Source organism: Portunus trituberculatus, chromosome 40, assembly GCF_017591435.1.
Source record: "Portunus trituberculatus isolate SZX2019 chromosome 40, ASM1759143v1, whole genome shotgun sequence".
NCBI classification, from domain to species: domain Eukaryota; kingdom Metazoa; phylum Arthropoda; class Malacostraca; order Decapoda; family Portunidae; genus Portunus; species Portunus trituberculatus.
This window is the reverse complement of record NC_059294.1, coordinates 18,680,243-18,692,742: the sequence shown is the minus strand read 5'-3', so window position 1 is coordinate 18,692,742 and position 12,500 is coordinate 18,680,243. Positions and strand designations below refer to the sequence as shown.

Genomic DNA, 12,500 nt, shown 5'->3' with positions numbered 1-12,500 from the left:
CTTATCATCTTTTTTTTTATCTTTCCTGTGTGTGTGTGTGTGTGTGTGTGTGTGTGTGTGTGTGTGTGTGTGTGTGTGTGTGTGTGTGTGTGTGATTAGAAAAGGACACTGTGTTACATGCGTCACTTTTATCATTATATTTTTTCCCGCTTGGTAACTAATTTCTTACTCCCTTCGTATTCTTATATGTTCTCTCTCTCTCTCTCTCTCTCTCTCTCTCTCTCTCTCTCTCTCTCTCTTTACGTTATCGCTGGAAACGTTTCATACTGTCACTATTGTATGGCTCTGACAAGTGAGTAGTGGTGGTGGTGGTGGTGGTGTTATTAGTGGTGGTGGTGGTGTTGTTATTAGTGGTGGTGGTGGTGTTGTTATTAGTGGTGGTGGTGGTGGTGAAGCACATGCAGAATAAAAAAAAATTAAAAAAAAATTCCTCTTAAGTTTCGACTACGGTTTTCTTCAGAGTACTCGAAACGTTAAAGAAATTACGTTATGCTAAGTCTTGTCTTTCACCACCGCCAAAATCCAACATCCATCCCATTGTTTACTTATCCTTCCTTTCTGTTTTGCGTTGTTCCGTCACTACGTACGATATATATTTCACTGTTATTCTGCATCACGTCTTTGTCAGTGCTGTTATCATGTTATTTCACCTCACGTCCTCAAGTGTTAGTTGAGCCTTGAGTCACGTGTCCTCTGGTGGTGGTGGTGGTGGTGGAGGCGGTGGCGGTAGTTTGATTTCCAGTTAATCCCCCCGTTACCCAGCTCTCTCTCTCTCTCTCTCTCTCTCTCTCTCTCATCTCCTCGTGAACCTCTGTTGGGTTTCACTTGATTGCATTATCTTCATTTTTCACTTGGTTTTAACTTGGGTGATTTCCTACTAACCTGCTTCTCTCTCTCTCTCTCTCTCTCTCTCTCTCTCTCTCTCTCTCTCTCTCTCTCATTCTTTCATACACTTATTTGTTTCGCGACATTTTTTTTCTTCTTTTGACATATATATAGTTCTGGTGGTAATCTTTTTTCTTATTTTCCTCTCATGGTTATGTAAGTAATCCCATCTAGACGTTTTTCCTTAGTTCATACAATATTTTATTCATCCCTTCTAGAACTTTCCTTTCTTCGCACCTACTAATTCATTATTCTACTTAATTATCTAGGATGGTTTCCTGTATGGTACGTTGTAATGCCCTCCGCTCTAAGTCCGTTTTTATTTACCACTAAATACCCACATTTCTTTCTTTTTAATATTTCCCTCTGTCTTCTAAGTTCATGTTGCATCGCTCACCTCATAACCATTTCTTGTCTCTTCAGTTCCTTTAGTATGTCCACCGTTCCTATCTAATCTCAAGTGTTTTTCTTTCCTTTGCAATTCCTCTATTTTTATCTCAAGGTTCTCCATTCCTTCTCTCTCCCTCTAGTCACTACATTCATTAGTTCAGTCAGTCTCGCTCGATTACCTGCTTTCCTTTGTCCTTCCTGCTGCCCTTCGCCTTACATTCGAGCGACCTGTGACCTCACCTGCCTCCGTCCCTTAGCGACACAGACGGCAGTGACAAAGCGTCCTGTGACTTCGCTTTTTTTCAGAGCATTAGTGGCCCAGTGACGTAACTAATTCAAAGCGCCCTGGTGTGAGAGGTGGACAGTTATGCGAGGAGTGCGTGCCGTAGTGGTGGAGGATCGAGGCACCTGAGAGAGAGTGACGCTAAGATGATCCTTTGTTCGACCCGCGACCGCACTACAAGGTTAACTGTTGGTGTTTGGAGGCGCACAGAGAACATTGCACTTTAGGGTGAAAAGAGAGAGAGAGAGAGAGAGAGAGAGAGAGAGAGAGAGAGAGAGAGAGAGAGAGAGAGAGAGAGACTTTTGATTGTGTGGACTTTAAGAAATCACTGGGAGAAAAAAAAAAAAGGAAGAGAGAGAAAGGCATAGAAGACTTGTGGTTCTGTTATGAGGATAGAAAGAGAAGAGGAAGATGAGGGATAGTTAATTAAGATTTAGGGTAAAAGGAGGGAGACAAGGTAAGAGAAGAAGGGCAAGGGTAAGAAGAGAAAGACTGGAGGTAGCGAGAGAAAGACCAAAGGAAACATGAGGAGTGAAGGTAAAGGGAGGAGGAGATAGGGAAAAGAAGGAGATATAGTAAGGAGAAAAGAATAGAAGTTACGGGAGAAGTATTGGTACACGGACTTGGGTAAAGAAACCTGAAGTAAGAAGAGATAGACTAAAATAAGGAGATAATGATTCATGATAAAAGGAGAAAGAGTAACAAGAGAATCAGGATAAGAAGAAAAAGAGATATACGACATATAAGAAGATATACACTTACGGTAGAGAGGAAGAGCGAGACACAACGGGCACCAACTGATGTCTGACACACACACCTCGGAAATGCCCCACGGTGAGAAGAGAATAACAATACGCATCCGGTAGAAGAAAAATTCCCCGTCCGTGTTTTAAACGAAGAGACCGAACAGCCACGCCATCTGCCACCCATTCCTACTCACACCCAGCGGCAGACAGCTGATGGAGGGCGCCTTGGACCGGAACTTCCACAGGGGCCTCCAGCTGGTGAATGGGCCACGAGGCATCTTTCTTCCTCCCCGAGACAGCAGGAAGCACAAGGCTTCTCGATCATCTCTGTCTCTCCCACATCCGCTCCAGTCAGGGAAGATGGAACCGTGGAGCCAGAAGTTCCTTGCTGGCTCCACCATGCAGTAGGTAAAGGACGGCAGGTAGTTAGTGGTTAATTCAGGAGCTTCAGGAGATAAGTGGGTCGCGGCACACTTGACACTCCTTGTGATTTATATTCCAAAACTCTGTTAACTCAGATCTAATTCAATGATGTGTCAATTAATTCACTTCCATAGCAGTTTATCTTAAAGGAAAAGGCTGGGCGGGTGCAGAAGTTAGGGGAGGAGGAGGAAAGGTATAGTTAAGTAACCTCTCTAATCACATCTCGACTCTCCTTAAGTTGCCTCCAAGTTCAAGGACTCGTGGCTTCCTGGTCTGTCTGCCTCCGTACCTTAACCTCCTCTCTCTCTCTCTCTCTCTCTCTCTCTCTCTCTCTCTCTCTCTCTCTCTCTGTCTGTCTGTCTCTCACCCACCCACCAGCATCATTCATGTCTCACCCCACCAGCAATCAGCCATCCTCTCTCTTATACGTTGTTAACACACCCGCTAATCTAGTCCTGTTCATTACACCCTGCATGCACCACCCAAATGTTCACCACCATCACCACCACCACCACCACCACCACCACCGCCGCCATCTCTTCTCTCCTTCTCTTATTTCCTCTTGGGGGCCACAACATGTTATGTCTGTCTGCTCTCAGCCGGCTGGACCTTCCACCTGGCCTGGTCAATGACTCAGGCAGGTGATGGGCCTGCAGAGAGGCTGGGACTGGGAGGGAGACGAAGAACAGAGAGAAAAGGGTGTAAGGAGTAAGGAGAGAGGTAGGATGTGAGAAGTGGTGGTTGGGGGGCGAGACTTCCGGTGGATTCTGATGTGAGGTGGTGGTGGTGAAGCCTTGATCACCAGCCACTATCGAATATTATAGATAAACAACGTTTACTCTCTCTTTGTGATTCTTGGAAATATCTCAGGGTCTTGTGTTGCATCTTATCATGGGTGGTGGAGGAGAGATGGATGGTTTTATCCCCTGGTATTTTGGTTACCGTCTCCATCATTACTATCACTACAATTATCATAACACCGATACATGGGACCAACTATACAACACACGTCTTTCCCACCACCAATATTGAGACTATCACATCACCATAGCATCAACGCACACTACTACAGTACAAGGAAACACCACCAAGCACACAACACAATGGGTCATTACCTTCCCTTGCTCTGTCCTCTTCCACCACCACCATTCAATCCACAGCAATACATGAACGAACCCTCACACGCTACGCCCCAGACACAATGTAAAAAAACCTTAACCACTTGGTCCCATCCCCGCCGCGCCCCTCACACACCTGCCTTGTATACGAGCAACAGGATCTAGCCCTGCGCTCCACCGCCGACCAGCGCCTGCTCTCAAGTGACCATGGAGGGAGGAGCCGAGGTGTCTGACGCTAAGAACAGTTCTGGTTCGGGTGGTGATACACTGATACACTCCCGCATGCCCTGCACACTCCTGGCACTGCGCACACTAAGCAACGCGGGACCGTACCCTGGCAGATGCCAACGGCTAGTGCTATGTGTGATTATTTCCTCCCAGTGTTACGTTACTTCATATCAAACAAAGCAGAGAAACAGGCTTGCAGTTACAGATACACGTGCTCACTGTCAATGTTCTCTGCCAGGCCGCGACATCGGATCACTCCCCATGGTCATCCTAACTCCCACGAGACTTAGCTAGGATTACTGTCCCTCGTGGCGAAAGCCCACTTGAACCTCTTAAAAGCGGTGCCCCTCGGTCCCTTAGCAGAGTTCCTCCAGACAAAGCACCGCGCCAGGTCTGGCCATTGCCATGCTGAAGGCGGGCAAGGCGCTGCAGAGGGTGACTGCAAGAATTTCCGTTCATCATTGAACACTGAAAGCACAGGCGGCTCAGCTGATGCCTGAACCACCTGGAGGCTCACCTGACTGACTGGCGAACAATGGCGAGTCGCGGAGTGTAGACGAGAGGTGTTGTGAGGCATTCACCGCACCGGTGGCTGTGGTTCTGTACACTATACACTGGAATGAGTCTGCTGTGCGAATTCTGGAAGCACTGTGTTAATAGACGACTCTTGAATGAGCGTGCACGGAGAAGTATCCGGGAGTGCGCACGTGTCGGCGCCGCGTGTGGGACTGAGTGACTAGCGGAGGTGGCTCGGCTGGCAAGGCCTCCATGCCCCTCCCTGGCCCCCACTGTCGTATCCCCACCCCGTCCCGCACCCAGAGAGATTTCAACGAACATCCTCCGCCTGATGCAACGCGGGATACCTGCCCCACATCATGACGTCATGGCTGGGGAAGCCGTCTAGCCTGCACCAAGAACTTTCCTCTGCTCCCTCATGTGTTACGTGACCTGCGCCACATCTCGCCGCTTCCACAGAAAGTGAAGGAAAATTCACAAGTGTCTTTGACTTCCCTTACATTGGTCAGCTGAGCTTCCCAGCTGCTATGGTGTGGAGGTGAAGGTCACGACAGCCAGGACACACCCTACAGCCGCTCACGTGGCCGCGCCAACCCCTCACGTTGCCGATGTTGCTGCGATGAGCCTGCAAAAGTCCTTGCCACCACCACTCCATTACCTCCACCAGCCGCGGCGCCACCTTCCTCTTAAGAGTCGGCTACCGCAAGACAGGTTACCCGGCAACAACCTCAGGCTCTCTCATGCACCAGGCACAGGGATGCCAGACGCCCACGGCTTTATCTTTACCCCAGCATGACATCTAGGCTCCTTCTAAAGTATCCACTACCTGACCGTGAGAGCACCATGTGACTTCCTTTCTCTACAGCGGAGCATGATTAGATGAGAAAGCCTCGGAAACGCCTGAACCCATCACTCTGTCCACGGACACCGGCAATGGTCGGTGGGAATGCCTGCCGAGCACCGAGCGGGTTCGTGCCAGTGTTCACGTAGTCTTTCCTCACGCCCACCACGCGGTGGAGGTAGCTTGGGGAAGCTGCTCTGGGAACATGAAGATGAGTCACAATCTCAACCTTGCATCAGCTTTCATGTATTGCATATACATACAGCTGGTGTGTGTGTGTGTGTGTGTGTGTGTGTGTGTGAGGGGAATAGGGACAGTAAGTTCATGACCGACACAACATAATTCTTGTTGCATCATGTGTTACAGCGTGTAGTGACCTTGCAGACAGGGGGCGAGGGGCGGGGCGGGACTGTGTGAAGGAGAAAAACGAGATAGACTGACAGAAAATCAAACGGCGCTACAAACCAACACAAAAGACTCACATTGATTATACAACACTAAGTCTAGAAGAGAGAGAGAGAGAGAGAGAGAGAGAGAGAGAGAGAGAGAGAGAGAAGGGGGAGGGGGAGTTACTGAATATGACATCAAAGTGATATGCACAATACACAACACACAATATTATACAACATTTCACTTGTAGCATTGAACCTGTGTGTGTGTGTGTGTGTGTGTGTGTGTGTGTGTGTGTGTGTGTGTGTGTAAACTTTCACCTACACACAAACTTCACTCAAAGGTACTTGCATCCTTAAAAGAAGAGAAGAACTAAAGGTGGAGGAGGAGGAGGAGAAAGAAGAAGAGTATTACTGTGACAAGCACTTAAGAAAACACACACACACACACACACACACACACACACACACACACACTACACAAACTCATGACACGAGGAAGCACGAAGTAACACAAAGGATGACCAGAAGCGGCTGAAGCATTTCTATGTGTCCCCAATCCTCCAGAGAAGCATTAGTGAGGCACCCAACATGTGAGGCCTTGCATAACCTCGTTTACGAACCCGGATATAAACTTGTTGTCATAGAAAGTCTGCATAGAAATGATGGAAAGTGAAATGTGACCCGCTTGTCAAACCCTAGCAGAGAAAAGTTATGTCCATCTACTAGTTAACATAATTCAGGTGTTCTCGATTCGGGAGAGAGAGAGAGAGAGAGAGAGAGAGAGAGAGAGAGAGAGAGAGAGAGAGAGAGAGAGGGAGAATTCAACTAATCTCCATATATAGTCCGTCTCTTTAAACACTGGGCTCTCTCTCATTAGAATTTACTTTATATTCTTCAGTGTTTTCATAGATGATCCTGGCTGCAGTTTTGTTGTTGTTATGCAGTTTTAGGGATGATGCGGTAATGGCGATAAAATAGTTTGACTTTGCTCTTTTAATTTTCGTTCATATGAAAATACAGCTTTGTATAAAAATGAAAGATGGAGGTTCACGCATTATAAATTAGTTAGTCTGTACCGTTATGGTGTTTATGTAGTTTCAGGGGTGATATAATAATTAATGGTGATAAAATTATTTGAGTCATGCCGTGTTTTACTTCATGCCAGTACGAAGTTTAAAGAGGAGTGACATGAAAATACAGGCTCACAAAGTTACATATGGAACTGTACCGTTATATATTTATGTCCATGAAGTTTAGCAGTGCACGTGGTGATGGCAATAAAGATTAATTGATTTTACTGTTTTGTTACGTTGATACAAAGCTACAACAAGAAGGGGACGAGAATACAGGATGAAATGAGTGATAATAAAAGGCTAAATATGTTGAGAGCGTAACATGTGGAGTAAGGGCAATGCAATATAGTTTCCCTCACGGTTGATACAATACAACACTCACTCACGGGAAAGTATGTCAAGAAATCAATCTTGAGAAACGAATACATGGAACTAAGACAGGAACTTGAGAGAGAGAGAGAGAGAGAGAGAGAGAGAGAGAGAGAGAGAGAGAGAGAGAGAGAGAGAGAAGGCAGAGGTACGACTTAAAAAAAGGATACTTAGAAACGAAATGAAGACGAGAAACTCAGAAAGAGAAAACAATAAAACCAACGGACGGTACCATAACGGAAACAGAAATCTGAGAGAGAGAGAGAGAGAGAGAGAGAGAGAGAGAGAGAGAGAGAGAGAGAGAGAGAGAGACCTACACACGAAGCTAAGACGGAAGTGAAAACAATGATGAATAAGAAAAAAAGAAAGAAAGAAAGAATAAAAGAAAGAATGAAAGAAAAAAAATGTACGAAACCACCCAAGAGAGAAAATAGACACGAAAAAAGAAAACGCACAAATGAAACAAGAATGGAAAGTAAGAAAAAAATGTAACAACAACAACAACAACAAGAACAACAACAACAACAACAATCAACCAGCCAACCAACAGACGGAACTAGAACGGGAAATCAACACACACACACACACACACACACACACACACACACACACACACACACACACACACACACACATGAATAAATAAATAAATAGAAAATAAAAAAGATAACACACACACAGACACACACACACACACACACACACACACACACACACACACACACACACACACACACACACACACACACACACAAGGGAAACTATAACTTGCAAGCGAAAGAAGAGTCTCGCACAATAATCAACATTCACATAAGGTGGAATTGTATCACCTGTCCTGTGCTTTCCCGCGTCAAGGTGTTCCCTGGAATCTGGGACGGAAATAGAGGGATTAGTACAGAGAGCACCTTGACGCATGAAAATATAGGACAGGTGATGTAACCCCGCCTTGTGTGAATACAGACTAAATATGAAAACGTACTCAAGAGGTTAAGGACTTCAATAAAAAGGCGCAACAAAACACACAAAAAAAGAAGACAAGAAAATAAATACAAACACTATACAAAACAACAAAATAATCAACTTTCCTTCTAATTACTGGAAACAAAACAAAAAAAAAACGATATCGTGCTAAGACCACCACGCAGCAAAAGGATAAACTAACACCTTATCTCTAGATCACAATAGTAGGAGGAGTAGAATCTAACATCTTATCACTAGAAACACAGCCGTAGACGAAGGAGAATTGAATACCTTATCTCTAGGAACACAGCAGGAGCAGCAACAGCAGGAAAATCTTTAATACCTTATCTTTAGGGAACAATAACAGTAAAAGGATAACCTAGCATGTTATCCTTACAGAAAACTAACACGAATTCAAGGCCACAAAATACTACCAACATTTCGTCGTTTTCTTTACTGTTACATACAGGCTCTAGTGGAAGTAATTGTGTGTTTTCCAGGGTGTTTGCATGATTACAGCAGTAGTTTAACAGGGATTCTGCATCATTCACGAGAGAAAACAGTCATGAAAACCCGACTTATCATCTCCGTCGTCTGGGAAAATAGTCACGATGAGAGATGAAAGGATTTAAGTATACGGGCCATAAAAGAAGGGATTGGATTTGTGTAGTTTTGCATGCATGTGACGGTGCTCGACAGTGGGAGGAGGAGGAGGAGGAATACATAGAAAAACCATGCAGGAAGCCCTTTTGCAATGAGGGTATTTGTTAATGTGTACGTGGAAACCAAATGTTAAGAAGAGGAGGAGGGGGGAGGAGAAGGAGGACGAAAGATGTGAAGATGACATGATGCACGTAGACTAGAGAAAATCATATCAATAAATGGAAATGAATAACAACAAAACATCGTGCATAGTCATAAAACATCGCACTTTCAAAAACAAAGATAACTCCATTTTTTTCCCATGTAAGATTTTGCGTCATGTAAGATTTTGCGTCATATTCAGAAACGCTTCTTTCTCTCACTGCGATCATTTTAAAAGACCACAGAGACGACTGGCCGAGTTCTAAAGACTATTTGTCTTGTTGATAATGCAGAAAACTTGTTAACATGTCACTAGAATTACAGAAACATCCTTAAAAGCCCGTGTAACTTCAACGAGAGCCATTTGAAAATAGTGAAGGTGTACCGCAGAGGTCTTTCAGAATATGGGCCTTAAAAATGAGAGAAAAATAACAAGAGACACTAATCATTTCACCCCTTATTTCTTCTTCATTCTTCTCCATCTTTCAAATCCCTTAACGTCAGTCGAGAAGCATGTGTGTCAAGTCCTCCCACATACAAGTACAGATTCGGATCGCCACCAGTGACATAGTGAGTGACAAAGGGGAGTGAGTGTCTTGACGTCACGAGGCAAGAGGAAAGGCGAGTCATGACGCTCAAGAGTTTTTAAGGAAGAATCTAAAGAAGTGAGGCGGGGAAGGCAGTCACATCTCTCTTGACACTTTCCCAGTCTTGTTTATCACCATGAAACCAAGAGAGGTTCTGAAGGAGGAGGAGGAGGAGGAGGAGGGGAATGAGGAAGAGAAGGAGGAGTATAGAGTGACACAAATTGAGAGGGTGGTAGCCTACACTTGAGAGAGAGAGAGAGAGAGAGAGAGAGAGAGAGAGAGAGAGAGAGAGAGAGAGAGAGAGAGAGAGAGAGAGAGAGAGAAACAACAACAACGACGACGACAGGAAAACAGATAAAAATGTACAAAGAGAGAAAAATATATTATGTACTAATTGCAAAACACATTGAGACAGTGATAGCGAGGTGGTGGTGATGGTAGTGGTGGTGGTGGTGATGGTAGTGGTAGTGGTGGTGATGGCAGCGGAGGACGAGAGGCGGGCTGTGTCACACTTGGTACATGACGCAATCACAAGCACCCCCTAGCGTCCCCGACAGACATCTTATCAAAACATTCTAGTGACTTCTGGTATACCTTTAACCTTCTCTATTGGCAGTCATTGTGGGTTTTCAAGGGGAATACTTTTAAACTGTTTTAATGGAAGTTATTGAGAGTTTCCACGGTTTGAGATGACAGTTTTGGCAGTGATCAAGTACCACCAGTAGGGCAACACGCACTCGAAAACAAGACTAGTAATCTCAATGGCCTTTGAAAATACCTATGGAAGAAGAAATCGTTTAAGAAGAGTGAGAGATAATGGGAGTGCATGAGGGAGGGAAGTGTGACAGGAGGGGATGAATGAATGCATCTGTATGAGGGAGTGAAATGTGACAAGAGTGAATGAGAGCATTATACGAAACAGAGAGAGAGAGAGAGAGAGAGAGAGAGAGAGAGAGAGAGAGAGAGAGAGAGAGAGAGAGAGAGAGAGAGAGACCCACTCTCTCACGCAACATTACAGCACAAGGTAGGCAATGCACACAACACCATACAGCATAACTGCCATACTCACTGCTTGTATTCATTCAATTTAATGTACCTCTTAATAATTCTTGATTTAGTCCAATTAGCACGGCACCATATGACCTCAGTGTTACGATGATGAAGTTCTGACAAGGGATGTGTCATCTATGAAGGAAAAACATCTAAGAGAATTCAGTTATAATCTGTAACCTCTTTGAGCCTTAGAAGAAGAACAAAGTTTCTTTTTCCAACACCGGCCATGAGTTTTAATATATCATGGTGTCTTTAAACAATGTCAGGGAAATATATGATAGCATCTGTGTGGCCTTTGAAAATGGTGCCTGTGAGATGGCAAGGCTCTTCAAAATACGGGCCCTGCTGACGTTTTAGTGTCCTTTGTAATAATGTCTAGGATATAATGTCAGGAATAACAGGAATGACTTTTTTTCTTTCTTCCTTCCTTATAGCTTTGTAGTAACAGTGTCTCGCCAAAGTCTCTTCAAATGTGTCTGGTAAATAAAATAAGACTGAACTTTCTTTCTTTATTTTCTCTTATTTCTTTATTTTTCATAATGATTTGCTTATTTATTTTCTTTTTTCACTAACCACATTTATTTCTTCCTCGCCGCAGGATAGATAGGGCAGTAGCTGATGCAGACCGGCATGCCCGCGTGACGTGTTTATCAAGAGCACTTGTAGGGGTGCAAAAAAGGGTGGATAGTGTCTGGGTGTGCTCGTTAATTCATCTGTGTGTGTGTGTGTGTGTGTGTGTGTGTGTGTGTGTGTGTGTGTGTGTGTGTGTGTGTGTGTGTGTGTGTGAAAATAAGGAGAAAATGAATTTTTAAGTGGATCAGGTTAGTGGTTGACAAGATATGCTCTCTCTCTCTCTCTCTCTCTCTCTCTCTCTCTCTCTCTCTCTCTCTCTCTCTCTCTCTCTCTCTCTCTCTCTCTCTCTCTCTCTCTCTCTCTCTCTGTGACAGCTGCTACCCTCCCATGGACTGTCCCTACCTACCCTCTAGCTGGTCAATGCACCTTATGTCACTTTTACTGTAGTTTTTCCTCTGCATGTCCTGTCCTGCTTACCCCGTGGTAAAGCGAAGAGGATGAGGAGGAATATAAAGGAATACAAAGGAAAACAAACAGGAATATGTGTGTAATGTTAGTTTCTGCTTGTTTGACGATTAAAACATAAACAAGAAAAATTTCCGAGACGGAGAGATAAAAAGAATGAGGACGACGACGATAACTTTATTGTGAACAAGAAGACGGCATGACATCTAATATGAGAGAAGTGACGAAGAGGACAAAGAGGACGACGGTGAATAAGGTTAACCAGTGCGAGACAAACGATTAAACCTTTGAGGCATAAAGGAAGGTGGGGAGAAGGAAGAGTTACAGATGTAATGAGGTGCACAGCTTGCTTGACCTAATTAAACTCGTCAATGAAACAACTTTGATTTACTTTTTTATGTAAGAGGGAAAAATTGTCCATGGGCAACAAAAACGATCAAAAAAATAATAAGAGAGAAAACAAACGCTCGATAACCTCCATAAAGAAAATACATAATTACTTTACTAGAGAAACACGAGCCCAGATCAGACCGGAATGAAATAGAAAATAAATAATGACAAATAAAAGTCACTGACAAAATAGAACAGAATAGAAAAAAACACGAAGACAAGACACAAAACACAAAAAAGAGGCACCGCTACCAACACTAACACCTCTTCCATGAACCAACCTAAGAGCAGCGGAAGCATCGAAAACGTCTCACAAACAGCTTCCTTCGTGTCTCCTTCATCCTATAGTACCGCCACATACGTCACGCAGTACATCAACCTCATGACGCGAAAGGTTAGAAGGC

At 44.3% G+C, this 12,500-nt stretch overlaps 1 protein-coding gene across 8 annotated transcripts in view; it reads right to left on the bottom strand.

The window, feature by feature from the left end:
* Positions 1–12,500, bottom strand: part of LOC123516001 — a 50,786-nt gene that overhangs the window by 16,596 nt on the left and 21,690 nt on the right. The window contains exon 1 of one of the 8 annotated variants that reach the window (XM_045274986.1): positions 8,095–8,133. The exons of 1 other annotated variant lie outside the window; for it this stretch is intronic. Coding sequence is in view for 3 of the 7 variants with exons in the window: in XM_045274979.1 (XP_045130914.1) it covers positions 2,321–2,488 (168 nt within the window). In the remaining 4 variants the exon portion in view is untranslated. 6 more of the 8 variants (XM_045274981.1, XM_045274984.1, XM_045274982.1 and 3 more) reach the window with 6 other exon arrangements.